This window comes from Chamaea fasciata, unplaced genomic scaffold, assembly GCF_029207755.1.
Source record: "Chamaea fasciata isolate MVZ Bird 193981 ecotype frontalis unplaced genomic scaffold, bChaFas1.0.hap1 SCAF_19, whole genome shotgun sequence".
NCBI lineage: Eukaryota > Metazoa > Chordata > Aves > Passeriformes > Sylviidae > Chamaea > Chamaea fasciata.
Genome location: NW_027094104.1, coordinates 5,156,192 through 5,173,602, shown reverse-complemented (window position 1 = coordinate 5,173,602; position 17,411 = coordinate 5,156,192). Strand labels below are relative to the sequence as shown.

The window sequence follows — 17,411 nt, the reverse complement described above, 5'->3', positions numbered from 1 at the left end:
GGGTGAAGCATGGCAGGAGTGTAGGGTGGGGAATGGGGTGGAGGAGGGGCATGGAACGTGAACGGGCCGTGGAATGGGGTACGGCGTGGGGATAGGGATGGGGAATGGGCATGGGATGGGGCACGGTGGGCACAGCGCGGTACATCCCTCCGTCCCGTCACTGCCGGCTCCGCGGAGCACGGCCCGGCCCGGCCCGGCTCGGCTCCTCCTCACGGGGCGGTGCGGGGCTGGCCGGGGCGGTGCGGGGCGGTTCGGGGCGGGCACGGCCTCCGGGAGCTGATAAAAGGCTCGGCGGCCGCCGCTCCGCGCTTTCCCCGCGCCCGCGCCCGGCTCCGCCCGCAGCCCGCACCCCGCGCCGCCGCCCATGGTGCTGCCCGGCCCGCCCGGCATGGCCCGCTCCGAGGAGGTGCACCGCCTCACCGAGAATGTCTACAAGGTGAGTCCGCAACAGGTGCCCGGCGCCGCGTCTCGCCCTTTTCCTGTTCTTTGAGTTATTTGAATTGTTGAGTTTCCCTTCCCCGGGACGCGCGGGGGCAGAGCGGGCTCGGGCGGAGGCGCCGGCCGGGCCGTCCCTGGGATGTGCCCGGAGCCGGCCGGGGCGGCAGGGACAGCCGGGGCCCCGCCGGCACGGGGCAGGGGGCGAGGGGCACCCCCGAGCCTTCCCCGGGCAGCCCCAGCCTTGCCGGGGCCACCCGCGGGCACCGGGACCCTCGGGGGGATGCCCGGTCCCGGGGTGGGCAGCGCTGTCCCCGCATCACCCCGGAGCGGGGCAGCCCCGCGCCGCCGTCACTCTCTGCTCTGCCACAAGCCACAGCCATCAGAGCCTTCCCCATCCCCTGGAGTTCGGGAATCTCTACATTTTTCCTTTTCTGCTTCTCTCCCTGTGTCCTCAGAAAATGCAACGATTTATGTGGTTTAATTTCCCCCCGAAGGAAGCGGTTTCTGCTCTGCTGGGTCTTGAGACCAAGACTAATAAAACTGCTGTAGCCTAACGTGTAACGCAGGATGTCGTTTGTTAAACTGGGAAGCTTGCACGATTTCCTGTCCTTTAAGGGCTTGGATTGAGTTACCTGAGAGCACAGAGAGAAAAAAAAAATACAAGAATGTAGTACAAAAAGTACCGGGGCAGTGAAGTTCTGAAGTCTTGGTTTTGGAGATTCTGGTGTGTCACAGCTGCTCAGGCAGAGCTGTGGCACCAGAAATCTTGGCTACTCTGAATCCTGGTGACATTTTGCTGTGGTCTCTGGGGCTCCCTCCCACCCTGCCAGGCAGCTCCTGTACCCGGACCTGCCACCGTGCAGGCTGCCCTTGGTCTGGGGCAGGGCTGGCTCCGAGGGTGTTCCCGGTGTTTGTGCATTGGCACTGCCGGGCCCGCAGCTGCTCGGGCAAACAGGGCGAGAGCTGCTGGGGACAGGGGCTGGCAGCAGCCTCAGCCGTGACTCAGTTGTTGTTTGCGGTGCGTAGTCCTCGAAGCACGGGGCTAATGACAGGTTTGGGGAGCAGGTCACCTTCTCCCCGGGCACAGCCCTTGAGGAGAGGAGCGTGCAGGGCAGTTCGTGCCGGCCCAACACGTGGAGCCCATCCCCCCAAGAGACCAGGGCTGGGGTGCTCGGCCCCAGAGCAGGCTCCATCAGCACATGGCTGACCCAAGGGTGCACGGGGTGCCTTGGCCCCCAACAGCCAGACGTGGCTTGGGAGGAGTCCCCAGGTGTCCATCAGTTAGTGAACACCTCAGTTCCTTGGGATGCCAGTAGAAGCAGCCAGAGGCAGGGAATGAGAAGATGGAACTGGTGAGGATCTCATGGGCTCACCCAAAATCAGTGTGTCGGTGCTGGGAGCTGGAGGAGGATGGTCCTGGCTTGGTTGTGTTCCCTGTGGTGAGCAGAGGCTTCTCTGAAGCCAGCAATACTTTTCCTGGCCTCTGGAGATGTGTGGCATGTGGTGCCTGCAAGAACCTGGCATGTCCCTGTTCCATTGAGGACTTCAGCCGCCCCTGAGCCCAGCGGGACAGCTGGGGGCTGGGGTCTTCTGGATCTCCTTAAGCTTTGGAGTCTCTGAATCCAAAACCAGTCTCAGTGCTTCAATCCCCGTTACCTGGGTGTTTTTTTTTGGCCTGTGCAGGAGCTGCCATGGGCAGGAGGAGACAACCCCCAGGAAGGGGACAATGTCACTGCGCCCCGGACCAGGGTGAGTGGCTGAGCCTGGCTTTGCCTCCTGCCGTGGCCGCCGTCTCGGCGGGTTTGGCAGCCGCTGGAGCGGGAGCAGAGCTCCCCATGCCAGGCACCCGCTCCCGCGCAGGCTTTCCCGAGGCGCTCGGCTCGGGAAGCCCATTGTCATGGTTTTCCAGAAGCAGCGCTCACCCTCGGAGTGACTGTGCTAATGAGCTGGTGGAGGAGCTGTCAGCCGCCCCCGAGCCGATGCTGCCACTACAGGCAGCTGCCTACACGCGGGGAGTAATTACAGAGGGAGACGGAGGCTGCTGGCACCTTCCGCCAACGTAATCCCACCTTTCCCGGTGCTGATTCACTCCCAGGACCCCGGCGTAGCGGCACAGCTGCCGGGCCGGGCTCTGCCGTGAGCCCCAGGGCTGGGCTGTGAGGTTGGGCAGCTCCCTTCCCCGCTCAGCCCTTGCTCCGGATTGTCTTTTTGCAGAGAGCAGGGACTGGCAATTCTTCCTTCCCCCGAAGACAGATCTGTCTCCTCCTGCCAGATGAGATTATTGCCGTTTACAGCCCAACCTCCATTTCATTTTAAAGGCATTTTTTCATGCGGGAGATGGGTTTGCAGTGGTGTGCGAGTAGCTCCGCGTTTGAAGAGGTGTTTGCCTAACAACACCCCGAACTCGGAGCTGAATTGTCGTGCAGAAACGTGGACAGAATTCCTGAGGGTCGTTTGCGCCCCATCAGCTGTGATCGATGTTACTGTGGTAGCACAGCCTCTCCTCCTTCTGTCCAGAGGGATGGGAGCAATTCCTCCTCCAGTGGTTCAGCAGGGGAAGCTGTGGCTGGTTTGGTGTGTTTGGCACCGGAGGGATGATGTGTGTGGCAGAGGAGGAAGGAGCCAGCCTGCGGCACCCCAAATTCCATGCCTTGTGCTCGCTGCTGTCTCTGCTCCCTGCCTTGAGGAGGGAGATCCTCCCTGGGAGATCTGTGGGCTGCCCCCCGGGGGCTCTGAGCACGCCAGGCATCCGTGGCACTGCTTCCACCCGTGGTACCAAGGCTCCATGAAGGGCTCGGCCCTGGCACTGCCTGGAAATGCTGCTCCATCCCCTGTCAGGGTGGGAGAGCATTCCTGGCCTCCCTGGAGAGGGGACAGCTGCAGACACGTGTGTTCCCAGGTGTTGGGGAGCAGTAGCTGCTGTCTCAGTGGAGTGTCGTGCCCTGCACCCCGGGCTGCAGGCTCTGCCCTCACTGCTCTGTTGTGCTGAGCCTGCTCCTGGTTAAGGTTTCAGTGGTGCTGCTCGTGTTGCAGGGCACGGGGCTGCTCCCAGCTCCTCTGGCTGCAGCCTGGGGCTCAGCCCCTCGGTGTCACATCTGTGGGGAGGGGACTGGGGGACCCTTGTGGCTCCTCAGCGGAGATCCCAACACCAAGAACCTGAGGATGGCCCTGCCTTGCAGGGGTGGCCACTGGTTGGTGTCTGATGAGTGCTCCGAGGGTGCTGGGGTGCTCTGTGTCCCATGTGGAATCCTCATCCCAGTTCTCTTCAATCCCAGACCCTCACACAAAGATGTTCAGAGGTCTTGCCCTGAGACTTGGGTCCCCTCGTCCTCTGGCATGACAGCCAGGAGAAACCAAATGCCTTTAGATGGGGACTGGATTTTTCCATGATTTTACCAGCTGGGCTCCTTCCTGACAGAAACTTGGCTCTTGAAACCCCCAGGGCTGCTCCTGATGGCGCTGGGCAGGACAAGCTGTGATGGAGGAGGCAGCACTGGGCTTTGCTGGGCATTAAATATTGATAGCAGAGTGATGAAGGTGCTCCTGGAGCAGGGCTGACCCATTTAGACACAAAACTTCCTTAGAGCTGAGCTGCTTCTGCAGTGTGACAGTGGCAGTGGAGAGTCCCCTGGTGCTGCCCCTCCGTCCTGCTTGTCATGGTCACCCAGGGAAGCCGTGGCTGGCCCAGGTCCCTGTGCACTGTCAGTCCTGCAGGGAGCCACAAAATCCTTAGGAAGGTTGGAAAAGCCCTCTGAGACCATCAGATCCAACCATTCCCTCAGCACTGCCGAGGCCACTTAGCCACGTCCCCAGGTGCCACATCCATGTGGGTTTTGAGCCCTTCCAGGGATGTTGCCCTTCAGCTGTTGTGCAGGATTTGCCTGAGCAGGAGAAGTCTGAGCCACATCCACTTCCAGCTTGAGTAGGACTTAAATTTAGGATTTAGAAGCTGGATTTCATGATCCTTGCAGGTTCCTTCCAGCTGGGGATATTTTATTCTTTTCCATGATTCTAAAGTCTTCCTTATGGGTTAATTTATGGGCTTGGAGCATCCTGGCTGTACCTGGAGTGTGCTCAGAGGAGAGAAAAGGGACCTTGTTTCTGTTGCCTCTTCCCCCACCAAAGGGAGCAGGGCCGTGTCCTGGAGACCTTGTGCTTTGCATTAGTTTGATTTTTGGCAGCTGAATAAAGCCGTGCCAATCCCGGAGAGCTGAGTGGTATTACCCAGGGAATTCAGCGCAGTGGAACAAAGCAAAGCCCTTTCAACCCTTGGCTGCCAGGTTTTGTGTCTGTGTTTTTCTGAACCCTGCCCAGGCAGCCCATGGAAGGCAAACAACTTGTGGGTGCTGCTGAGGGGGCAAAATCTGGGGAGAATGAGATTTGCTTTCATTGCCACAGTGTTACTGAATATTTGCTTTGCTGTTGGTGTCCTGCAAACCTGGATTCACCTCTCCTGTGGGGGACAGCCCTGCCAGAGCCCCTGATCCCCCCGTGGAGGAGGATGAACCCTCTGTTGCCTGGGGAGCAGCTCCAGCGCATCCCTGGCTGTGAGGGGCGATGCTGCTGAGCCATTCCATGGCACAAAGCTGTTAATTTCCCACCATTTCTCCTTGGCAGGTTTGGGGCTCTCACCTAGAGGGGGGTGCAAAGGCTCTGGAGTCACCTTCCCTTCCCACCCTGGGAGTGAGAGGAAGGCTTGGAAAAGGCTATTTTTATCTCTGGGGTGAGGAGCCCTTTTCACCGCTCTCATCCTGCCAGGCTGTTTTTGTTGGAGGCTCCAGACAATGTTTTAAAAACATTCACTTTCAGCAAACTTCCTCCTGGGGGGTTGCTGAATTTTATTTGGCCAGCACAGAGTCACCTTCCCGCTCCTTCAGCCGCTCCATGGGACCCTTTGGGGGCTTTTATCTCTTTATTTGTTGCTTTAAAATGTTGCTTGTGGATCAGTGGGGAGCAGGACCTGCCCTGAGCAGTGCCAGGGCTGGGTTGTGCTTTGATTCCCTCTGGTTTGGACAAGATGGGCTGAATTTTGGAGGATGCTTTGTCTGGGGATCCTGTTCCATCATTAATTCCCTCGGTTTCATGCTCAGGACGATGTGTTTACACGGGCACTGCTGAGAAAATCACATTATTTACATATCCCAGTGCACCTCCACGTACACAAACATTGCTCTGAACCTGCAAACCGCCGAAAAATCTCCTCCCTGCAGAAATCCTGCCAACATTTCTGCTGCTTAAATATTGTTCAGCCTCAGAGTGCTCAGGCTGAGTTTGAGCGTGGTCGAGGCTGTGGCTGGGGTTCTGCCAGAAGTGGGGATGTGCCAGTCCCTGCTGTGGGCCGGGGGAATTGTCCCTGTCCCTGCCCTGGGCAGTGATCCCACACCTCTGGCTGCTCTGTGGGATGACCCAGGTAGATTTTGGACTGGAGTTCAACGTGATGTGGGCAGGATGGAGCAATCCTCTCCAGTGGTAATTAACTCCTGTGCAATTCTCTCCTACACGTTGGAGAACACCTGGCTTGTTGCTACAGGTTCATTTTCTCCTCTCACGCTGAGCACATCCACCGAACTGCTCTGAGCTGCCCCAAAACAGCTTCCAGGGGCCCTGTGTTGTTGGCCTGCAGCCTTAATTAGCAGGGCAGCTCCTCATTAGCCTCGTCAATCATCTTCTGCCCTTTGCAGTTGTGGCTGGTGCTGTGAGGACCTGGGAGCTGTTGGGGACAGGCTTTGGGGGACACTGCAGCCATCCTCAGCCTGATGCTCCCAGCAGCCTGGAGGGATTAACAGGATTTCTCCTGAAATACCAGCACTGGGGCGATGCCACCCCTCTGACAGGTGCCCCACACAGAATCCTGCCCAGAGGAACCCAGAAAGGGCAGTCTGGAGCCAAGAAGGCTCTGGCTGAGCCCTGCACACGTGTGGAGAAAATTCAGCTGTCAGACTCAAGGGCCGGGCAGCAGGAACTGGGATAAAAATGCCTCAGGCAGAAAATAAGCTTTATAGTGTTCGGGCAGCCTCATTTGAGGTGACAGATGCTTAATCAGCTTATTCCCCGTAAGTGTCTGCCTGTCTTCCCTCCCCTGCCCGGGGTGGGACTCTGCCAGCAGCCTGGGGGTGCAGAGCCCTGTTCCCAGCAGGAATGCCCATGGTGCATCCCTCCTCAGGGCCAGTCAGGCTCTGAGCTCCATTTTCTGGTGGCACCGTGGTGGGAGAGTGTCCCCAAGGCGGGGCAGGGGATCGGGACCAGCTCTGGGGCTGGGACTGGGCTCCATCCAGAGGATCCCCAGCAGGGAGTGGAGGCTGTGCCTCTCCCCGGGCTGGGCTGGGATCGGTGTCGGGGTGAGGGCCTGGCAGGGAGGGCTGTGGCTGCGGGGCCAAGCACACAAAGAGCCCTTCTTCTCCCTGATCCGATTATTCCTTCCCCCATCTTAACCTTGGAGTGCGGCAGGGAAAGCTCAGGCAGTGCTGCCTGTGTTCACCCCACCCTTTGGGCAGGTGGGCAGTGCCCAGGTGAGGCACCCTGGTGTGATTCCTGGCACAGCTCAGGGGGTGCTGCAGGCTCTGCTCTGCCTCACTCCTGGCTGCACGTTTGGAATTCTCCTCTTCATTCTGCTTGTCCGTGGTGGGCTGGGCTGGTGCTGCTCTCCGTGGCCAGCCCAGGAGTGGGACATCACCTGCCACTGTCCCCCAGGGCTTGGGTCACCTCCCTGGCTCGTCTGAGGGTCACTGCTGCCCCAAACAGCCTCTTACAGTTATGCATAATGGAGTATTATGGTTCTTTTTGCCATATCTGATAATTTTCTGGTTGGGACATTCACTTTCCTCTCCTGGGGGGAAGCATCTCGTGCTGGGGCACAGCAGAGCCCCCTTGTTCTTGGTCCTCGTGGTGCTCAAGCCCAGCTTGGTCTTCCTCAGTGAAGCTGTGGGATGAGGGGGGATCCTGGGGCATCTTCCAGGGAGCTGGGAGGGGTTTTTTTTGCTCTCTTTTTGTGTTTATCAGGACAGAGTTGAGCATGGAGCTGTTCACTCCACTGCCCATCATCCCAGCTAATCCCAGCAATGTTCTGTTCCCTTTAGACGATCATGGAGCAGTTCAACCCCAGCCTCAGGAATTTCATTTCTATGGGGAAGACCTATGAAAAAGCCTTAGCAAGTAAGTGACATTGGGGCTGCCAGGCTGGGGAGGGGGCAAAGCTGGGAAACCATTGGTTTTTGTTGAAAATCTTTGGGGTTTTGTTGAAAAGTTCCTTGTTCCCATGGGGAAGGAACTGGCAGGATGGTTCTTGGACCAGGTTGGGATGTGCAAGGCCATGGATGTGGGAGGGATTCCAGGGGGAGAATGTTGGGAGGCAGCAGGATAACAAAGCACATCTTCAAACAGTTCATCTTTAAGTGTTTGTTTAAAATATTGAGAATTGAGATTTGAAGCTTTGTTTAAAGAGGTGTTATTGAAATGTTTAAATTTCCCAGAAGAATGAAGAGAAGGGAAAAGCCTAAAAGTCTTGACGGCAGCTCTTGATTGGGAATGCAAGACCCTTTTGGGAGCCATTAGGGAGGTGTAGATTTAAGTGATCAAAAGGAACCTAGGAACTGATTAAACCCCAAAATGGACTATTTTGACTTAAACTGGCTTTGTGCGCTGCCTGGGCCCTCCTCAGCTGGGTTTTAAGGAGGTTTAAGCTTTGCTCAACCCAGAGCTGTGTTTTTCCAGGGAGGAGCCTCTTCAAAGCTGCACGTGTCCCCTGGATTTTATTTTTGAATAATCCCAGTGAAAATGCCCGTGGGGGAAGAGTCTGTCATCCTCTTCAGCCAGTGGGAGAAAAACACTTTGGTGTCTCCTGTTCTGGAGTGCCGGGGGTTGTGTCCCGACCTTTGGGAAGGATCGCTGCTCCTGCTCCTGTGCCTGCAGCACATTTCCTTTCCCACAAGTCAAGTGAGGCTCTCGGCTGTTTCCATGAGGAATTTAAAGCCCTCCCCCTGTTCCCAGGTGCCCCGGACGCAGCGTCCTGCCAGCGCTGGGCACTGGTTTGAACTGGGATTTAATGGCTCACCCAGCCGTGACGGGGCAGTGCCCGTCCAGCCTGCTCCACTGCACTGGGGCTGTGGACTCTGATCCCCAGGGAGGGGGCACAGGGCACCCTCAGGAGCAGCAGCTTTCACAGAAAATTCCTGGGGATACCAGCTCATGGTTTGGAGGTGGTTTTCCCTGCCGGTGCCCTGCTGGCAGCAGGGAAGGGAGCAGAGGCAGGGTGTGACAGGGGGAAGAGCTGCCTATCTTTGGGATTGTGGTTTTTTTATTTGTTCTTCTGAAATATTCACCTGATAACTCAGCTTTAATGACCTGGGAGGTGGATCTGTTTATCCTGGGCTGTCCTGTGCCACCAACCATGGCACTTGGGATAACCAGTGTGATCACTGGGTTTGTGCTGTTCCCACATCCCTGCTGTGAAAATGCTGTGCAGCCAAGGATCTTCCTGTAATTTTTACCTTGGCTTGGGTCATCCTTCCGAGCTGGGGGGCAGCTGAAGGAAGTGCAGGGCCCAGGAGGCAGAGCCAAGGCAGCGTTGGAAGGCTGGAGCTGGGGCTGTACAGCATGTTCTGTGATTAGAGGAAACCCCCTGCTTATCTGATTAGAGTCAAGTGTGTAGCTGGAATGTCAACAAACAAGGCTGAACTATAATGAAAGTCTGTGATATTCAATTATTCCGCAGTGATTTCTCTGAGCAGCATTAGCAGCCTGATGCTTGCACTGCAATGAAAACCACCACAGTCCTGCACGTACCTTTTCTAATCCTAAATTACCCTGTAATCTCACTGCTCCAGCCTTCTTTCCTCTGTTTGTTGTGTGGTCCCTCCCCGTGGGGTTCAGCCCTTTGAGGTAATACCTATTTTAGTGTCTAGCATCTCCTCAGTGCCCCAGAAGTTCCAACAGCCATTAAGGAGAACATAACCTCTGGTTTTTTTGGTGCTTTTTAGGCATGACATACGCAGCAAAAGGGTACTTTGATGCTCTGGTGAAGATGGGAGAGCTGGCCAGTGAAAGCCAAGGATCAAAAGAATTGGGTAAGTCCCCAGTTTTTTGCTGCTAAATGGAGTTGCGGATTCCCAGCCCAGGAATGAGACAGATCCTCGGTGCTGCTGGGGAGAGCGAGCTCAGTTGAAGGGCTGATCCTGCCTTGTCTCAGTGCTAGCAGTGTTTCTGTATTTACTGTTAATGCAGTTTGGAAAACCCCCTGATGCTCTCAGTGTCGGGGCTTTGGCTCGGGGTGTTTCTGGAGAGCAGCTTTGTGGTGGTTTTTTCTCACTTGGCAAAGGAGAATTAGCAGATTTTGGCCGGGGAGCTGAGCTGCCCATCAGGGGGCTCTGGAGGGGACGGGGAGAGGGAGGGATGTGGGAAGGGGCAGGGTGGAGGTCACCCTGTGCTGGTGGGGCTGGGATTGTGCTCTGGGTGCAGCAGCTCTGCCCTGCTGGAGCCTCCCTGTGCCACTGCCAGGGACTGGTGTTTGCCCAATCGATGGCAGTTGTCACGGGCTGTGACGCTTGCTGCCTCCGTCCCCTTTCTCACACTTATTTCCCCAGCAAATCCTTTGGGAGCTGCTTTTTCCAGTCCCCCTATTGCCCAGGCATCCTCCTGCATTCTCCCTCCTCACAGCTGTGGCTTGAGGTGACAATCCCAGCTCCCCACCATGGTCCAAGGTGACTCCCAGTTCCTCTCATGTTTCAAGGTGACTCTCCCAGCTCCCCCCCATGGTTTGAGGTGACAATCTCAGCTCCCCCTGGGATGCTGCACCTTGTTAAGGTTTTCATGGAGTGAGCTGGGCCTTGGTCTAGTGTCTCTGCAGTCCCAGGTGAACCCTTCCTCCTCCTCCTCCTCCTCCGCCTTCTCCTCCCCCTCCATCCCTCCCGCAGCTCCGGCTCCGCGGCGATGGCAAAGTGCTCATTAAAGCATCTCTCCGGGGCAGGCAATTAACAGAGAGGTTGAGCTGAAACGACTCTAAAGGCTGGAGGAGTCGGGGAGCAGCCCCTGGCTCTGGATTTGGTGTCAGGCCCCGCTCCCCCCAGCCCTGCTGCTGCCTCGGAATTGTGCTGGGAAAGCAGTAAGTGTCTATGGAAACCGAGTCGTGGATTAAAGCTGCCTGGAGCAATCTGCTTCTGTTTAATAAATAAAACAAAGAGCCCTGTGTGCCGAGGGCTGTGCAGAGCCTGCAGGGAGCTGCTGCTGCCTCTCTGGGGCTGAGGGACACCCCAGTTCTGCTCACACTTCAAACCTTGTGTTTTGTGGACTTCTGGCCCTGGTTCCTCACCGAAGGACAAGGGTTTGATGTCCTTGGTGCCGTCTCTCCATGTGTGGCTCGAGTATTTTGGGGTTTAAAAGGTTTCCAAATCACTGCTCCTTCCCCTCCTGGTGTGGACACATCCCAGGGAGGCTCCTGGCAGCTCTGGGGCTCCTCAGCCTCGTGCTCTGCTGATCCTGCTGGTATTTGCTGTGGCAGCTGCTCTGGGCAGGAGAAAGTTGAGATAAAATTTCTGGCTGCAGCTCAGTGGAGCTGATAACAGCTGGGACACAGCCCCCTCCCAGCAGATGTGTAAACAGGGGCTGGGAGCTGTTCTGGGCCGGGGCTGTGCTCGCCAAAGGTGCAGCTTTTCCTGGGAACACCTTTGCCTTATCGCTCCCTGGGCTGGGAATGCTGAGAGTGCCCAAAAGGGGCTCTGGGTTATTTCATAGGATCCCACACTGGTTTGGGCTGCAAGGCACCCTAAAGCCCATCCAGTGCCACCCCTGCCATGGGCAGGGACATCTTCCACCATCCCAGGGTGCTCCAAGCCTCGTCCAACCTGGCTTTAGACACTGCCAGGGACGGGGAATTCATTTTAGAACAGTAAACAGGAATTCTCTCAATTGCTGCTTCCATTAGTGTTGTGCCCCCAGCTCCCTCCTGGAGCGGGATTTTCTTCCACGAGTTTATAGGGAAAACTGCCTCAAGATGGGATGCTCTGGTCAGGATTGCAAGCTCATGTTCCCAGCCTCCATGGACAAAAATCTGAGAGAATTGTTTTCCCTCCAAAACCTTTTCTTTCCTAACCTCGGTGCTTTCCTGGTGTCCCAACCCCAGATGTGTGGTAGAGCACAGAGCCCTCTGGAGCACTGCTCTGGGCTCAGCTCCTGGCTGCCCGTGGGGCTGCTTAGCACTGTGCATTTTTTCTAAATTCCCCATCAGATTTTTAGGAGCCGTGCGTAGACGGGATAATCCCGCGTGGGAAAGGAAAAGTGGCGATAATAACAATAATAATGCACTTGAGCTGTAATCGGCTCTGGGGGCCGAGTTTTCAGGTACAGGTGTCTGGTGGGGCCTGTCTGAGCCCCAGTGCTGAGGTTTGGGGTGTGCAGAGTCGGGGCTTTGGCGTGTTCCTAAGCCCAGTGGTGCTCTGAGCTGTCAGCGTGCAGCTGTCATTGCCCCAGAGCAGCAGCAGTCGCTTTGCTCCGTGCAGTTCCCTGCTCTGGCATTTGGGATTAGGTCGGTGCACACTGGTGCTCCTTGAGGGGCTCTTCGGGCTGTTCTTCACCCCCTGGGTGGTTGTGGCAGGGGTTTGAGGGAAGATAAGCTGGTGTGAGGAGCCTGTGCCTGACCAGGGAAGGTTTGCAGCCCCTTCCAAGAAGATCCAGCCTCATGCATGAGTCCTCAGGTGACTTTGGCCCTTGTCCAGCTCCTGCCTGGGTCCCTTGGATGCTGCTCAAAATGTCGTTTCTTTTGTCCTTCTTGAAAATCAGGCCATGACAAAGTCATGTAAAGGGGTTTTCTTCTCCTGGTGAGCGGAGCTGGAGACGTTTCCCCCGGGATGCTGGGGCTGGGCAGCACCTGCAGGGCTAGAGGTGGCTTTTGCTCAGCGCTTGTTTCTGGGAGGCCCTTTGGATGAGTGGAGCTGCTCTGGGTGACGCACCAGGCTGTGAAAGGGCAGCACAGGCAGAAATTACTCAACCATTGTTGAGCTGAAAGGAGCCCCTGGCACATAATGGCTTTTCATTTCCACGATAAAACCAGGACATGGCACCTTCAGGGTTTGGATGAGATTTTACAGCTCATCCAGTTCCACCCTTGCCATGGGCAGGAACACCTTCCACTATCCCAGCTTGCTCCAAGCCCTGTCCAGCCTGGCCTTGGACACTTGCAGGGATCCAGGGGCATCCCTGAGTTCAGGCTCTCAGTCCCCTGCAGGTCTGTCCCGGTGGTTCGGAGGCTTTGTGCTGCACCAGATCCTCTGGGAACGGGGATTAATCTGTTAATTGGATTGGCGGTTGTTTTGGGTAGATGCTTCCTGCAGTGGTGGAGGTGAGGATATGGATCCCGCAGGTGCCAAGGGTCACCATGGAGCCCCCAGGGGGGGTCGGGGACTGCTGGAGCTGCTGGTGCCCGTGTGTGGTGTGGGACCAACAGCGCTGCTGGTGTCCACTGGGAGCCAGTCGGAGCCGTGCCCAGGGTGACACATAACTCCAGGAAATATTTTCCTGTGATTTGTGGCAGTGTCCCTGCTGTGGAGGTGAGCTCCTGGCTGGGAGCCGAGATCTTTTTGGTGGTCCTGTAAATTTGGGCTTAACGACGCACTTAACACCTTGTGGGTGACAGCTTTGTTCTGGTGGAAGAAAAGAAGCTGCAGGAATGGGCTTGGTGAGGGTGCAGAAACACAAGACAGTCCTCTCAAAGCCTTCTGCTTCCTCAGGCCAGGACTGCCTCCACCCCTGCCATGAGGAGCAGACGGCCAAGGCTCATTCTCACCTACCTGTGTTTGGTATGTGGTGGTGGAGGGTTGTAAATGAGCATCTGTGAGGACCATGTGGCCTGGCTGGGGCTCCCAACGTGTAGCAGATGTGTGGAACGTCTGGGTCTCACCTTCCCTGGTGATGGTGACAACTTCCAGGATTCCCACCTGCTCTCTGTGCCTGCGAGGGATCCTGCAGGGATGCTTCCTCCTTCTGGGGGTGTGGAGGGGTCCTGTGTGTGTCCGTGAGCTGCTTTCTGCCATCCATCAGCACCGGGCAGGTTTGAGGAGGGGTTTTGGCCGGGTCTGTGGCCAGCTCCAGGTCCTGGAGGTGTTTGCCTCACCTCTGATGGGATCACGTGGGGCCAGGCTGGGCAATGTCAGGGTGTTTAATTAACCAGTGCCACCAGTATAGCTCCTGCCACAGCACTGGGGACTCACTGGGCTCTGCATCCTGGTACAGATCCAGGGCTGGCCCCATCCAGGAGGGCTGTGGGGGGCACAGAACATCCCAGTGTCTGGATGAAAGGGTCAGTGGCAGCTGCCCAGGCTGAGGGAGTCAGTTACCAGGAACTGGGAACCCAAGCCAGGGTGCCTTGGGAAGCTTCTGCTTTTCCCTCTACCTGGTCCCTTAACAAACAACTGAAAAATGCCTTAAGCTGTGCCAGGCAGGGCTGGAGCAGCGCTGAGTGGCTGATGAGTTATCAGCACATCTCCCCGTCCTCTGGGGCTGGCAGAAGTGAAACCGTTGTGGAGAGGAAAGGGATGAGTCAGCGTGGAGAAGCTGATTGTTTCCCCACACTCGTCTCCTTCCCACCGCACGCGGATCTTCCCAGCTGTCACTCGTGGAGTCAGAGCCTCGGCTGGGCTGGGAGTGCTCCCTGGCTCTGGGGAGCTGCTCTGTCAGCCTGGCCCAGGTCGTGCTGCTGAGAGGGAACAGCAGAAAAGATTGCAGAAGTTTCCAGTGGGAATGTTCAGGCTGGAAAAGCCTTTAAGACCACTGAGTCCAACTGTTGACCCGAGTCCCTCAAGTGCCACCTCTACCTACGCTGGGTTTTGCCTTAAATTTGGCTGCATCAGATCTTCAGCACTGAGGTGTTGTGTGAGCAGGGTTATTGCTGGCTGGTTTTTAGGGGGTGTGCCCAAATCCTGACCCCAGGAGCTGGGGCAGCCACGGTGCTGCTGGTGGGAGATGGTCCCCTAGCCACTGGCCACCATCTCCTGCTGCCCTTGCAGGACAGGACGGGCTGCTGCAGCCCTGCTCAAGCACCAACATGTTCTGGCTCTGAGCAGTCTGGCTCCTTGATTAATGCCTAGTCGGTATTTTTATTAGAAATGGCCCATATCCTGTTTTAGAGGGAGGGTCGGAAAATAACCTCGAGTATCTGACAGCTCCAGAGCAAACCCTGGAGAGCTGGCTTCCCACTGCCTCACCTTCTGGAGGGGCAGCTGGCTCCCGTGGTGCCAGCAGGGACGGCAGCGATGTGGAACAACCTGTTCGCCTGTTGTGGGCTGGGTGTGGAAGGGAAGGGCCCACAATAGCTGCTATAGTTCTTCTCCCAGAACGATACTGTGAGTCACTTAAGCAGCAGCTCCTCCTCGCCGTGTGCTCGGCATCCCGCGGGGAGGGGAGAGCCCCCGGCTCTGCCTCCTGCCCTTCCCCGGCTCCGTTCGTGCCTCTGGGTGTAGGTGAGATCCTGCACCGGGGGGTTCCTCACCTGGAGGCTGTGTGTTTTGGCACGCACCGTGACCCGAGCTGCTGTCCTGCTGCTCGGTGGGAGTTCAGGTGTTTGGTTTACAAATCCATCTGGCAGCTGATGCGAAATGCCGCTGGCGTGGGCGGCTGTGCTGCTGCCAGGGCGGGTGCCCTGTGCCGGTCCCAGCCCTGCCACCGACCTCCCTGGGGTGGTCGCCTCAGAATTTCGTGGTGGTATCCCTGGCACAGTGCCACAGGTTCTTTGCCAAGCCGAACTTTGGACTATTTAGGCTTTGCAGCTACCGAGATATTTCTTAATCTCAGTTTAACTTCCCCCCTGCAGCTCTGGGTCAGGTGTGGGGTGAGATATTTGGGACAGTCGCACATGGTCTGTAGGTTTTTGTGAAGCAGCTGTTGGGGTGGCTGAGGTGCCCTGTGGCAATTCACACCCTGCTGCTGCTTTTAGGGGATTTAGTTCAAATCCTGCCCAGCTGGGCTCCCAGTGGTGGCAGAGGCCATGGGAAGCCTGGGGCTGGTTCCTTTGGGGGCAGCTGGGGAGAGAGAGGTCTGGAGGAAGCTCAAGAGGCTCTGGGCAGGCATCCAGCTGCCTTCCCACCACCTCATGGTGCTGGACTGAGGGGGGACAGCAGAGTTCCCCTCAGCAGGCTGGGGCACAGCAAGGCTGTGCTGTGGGAAAGGCTCCGTGCCCTGCTGGCTTTGATGTGGGGCTGGAACCAAGGGGGTGGTGGTGGTGCAGGAGAAAGTCAAACCCAAAAGATGGATATCAGTGCTGAGAGAGCACCACGGGCTACCCCACTGCTGGGAATTGGCCAGTTCCCTGGGGGAGGAATGTGGGAGGGGGCAGAGCCCTCGTGTCCCAAAGCAGGGGTACCCAGGGCTGGATTTGGGGACACGGGTGCTATTTCTGGGTGGCTCAGAAGCTCTGCCATGGTGGCCAGAGTCCTCAGCCAGCCTCACGCCAGCACACCCGGGATTACCACTCCAGCCAAATGGGAAGGGAGAGGGACAGGGGGTGGTGCAAGCTTTGGGAATAATGAGAGAGCCACCCTTGCATTGCCACCCCCTGACAAAGCCACCTCAGAGTGACGCCAGGGCCTCCTTGCAGTGGGAATTCAGGCACTTCCCACCATTGAGCTGTCGCAGCCCGAGCAGGAGCGATTTCCTGGCGCTCCTGTGGTGGTGGTGGCCCCTTGCCTGGACCTCCCTGCTCACGTGTGACACTGCAGAGGCCTGTGGCGGCCGGGTGGGAGGGCTCCTCTTGGCTCAGCACCTGCAGAACCCGCTGGAAATCTCAGCACCATTTCCTCGTGGGGAAGGAGCAGAGCTGCAGCTCTGCCATCTGGTCACCTCTCGCGTTTTGGGACGCCCTGGGCATCGCTGCTCCCTCAGGGGGCACAGAGGGACGGTGGCCCTGCCAGCAGCCGGTGCCACGGCCAGTTCTGTCACTGCAGAGAGGGGCCTGTGCCTGCCAAGGGGTTGGATTTTAGTGTTTGCAGAAGGGTTTGAGACGCAGTGTGTGGTGCAAAGTACGAATTGCTCCAGCCAGGAGAGCAAAGCAATGTTGAGGCAGGTTGTTCCTGGTCAGCTGGGGGTGTTGACATTCTGGCCCCTGTGCCCAGGGACATGGGGGGACAGGCTGGGGCTGGCCCTGCATGCACCAGCTGTGCTGGGAGAAGGTCCCACTCCTTCCCTTGCCCCAGTGAGATGCTTCCTTTCATTTGCAAACAGCTCCACAGAGGTGGGGAGCCTCTTGGGAAGCTACAACCTGCCATGCTGGAAGGGAAAGCTTCCAAACTGAGCCCTGAAAAGAGCTGACAGAGCTGGGCTGTCCCCAAGGCTCACTCTGATCCAGAGTCAGGGCTCTTAGTGCTGGCTCCCTTCCTAAAAGATGCTCCCATGTGTGTGTCTGGCTCCAGCCACGCTGGGGCTTCTGCTGAGCCAGGACACAGCCCTTCCTCCAGGAACAGCACTGGGGGTGGGGCTGCAGCCCTGCATTGGAAAAGAAAAATTAAAGGAAGTGGCAGAACAGAGCTGGGATTCCTTGGCTGCAGTGGGGATCCCAGGGCTTATCCCCGTGTCCTGTGACCTGCACTGAGTGCCAGGGCTGTGTCTATCCCTGTGCTGGGCCTGGGGAACAAGGGCTGCCCCTGCTGTTGGGGTCCTGCTGCTGCTCATCCTTGCTCCCCTTCCTGCCTCTCAAGGTTTGCCTGTTTGTCCGAGTGTCTCAGGTGAGCTCAGCGCAGCTCCCCAAAGGTGAGCACGGGGGTTACTCCAGGAGACCCCCTGGGTCTGGCTGGGGACCCCTCCTTGCCAGGAGGTGCTGCCTGCCCCAGCCCTGTGGTGTCCCTGAGCTTGATGCCTCAAACCCTCCCTGTCCTGTCTCCACAGGGGATGTGCTCTTCCAGATGGCAGAGGTGCACAGGCAGATCCAGAACCAGCTGGAGGAGATGGTGAGTGCCCAGCCCAGCATCCCTGTCAGTGGAAAATACTTTTCTGTGCCT

At 57.4% G+C, this 17,411-nt stretch overlaps 1 protein-coding gene across 7 annotated transcripts in view; it reads left to right on the top strand.

Annotated features, from left to right (window-relative positions):
* Positions 1-304: 304 nt before the first annotated feature.
* BAIAP2 (BAR/IMD domain containing adaptor protein 2) overlaps positions 305-17,411 on the top strand; it is a 38,943-nt gene continuing 21,836 nt past the window's right edge. For 4 of the 7 annotated variants that reach the window (XM_066200521.1, XM_066200523.1, XM_066200526.1 and 1 more), the window contains exons 1-4: positions 306-436; positions 7,515-7,590; positions 9,414-9,500; positions 17,299-17,360. In XM_066200521.1, the coding sequence (XP_066056618.1) occupies positions 365-436; positions 7,515-7,590; positions 9,414-9,500; positions 17,299-17,360 (297 nt within the window). In that variant the 5' untranslated portion in view covers positions 306-364. Of the gene's footprint in view, positions 437-7,514; positions 7,591-9,413; positions 9,501-17,298; positions 17,361-17,411 lie in introns of all 7 variants that reach the window. The other 3 variants (XM_066200524.1, XM_066200527.1, XM_066200525.1) reach the window with 1 other exon arrangement.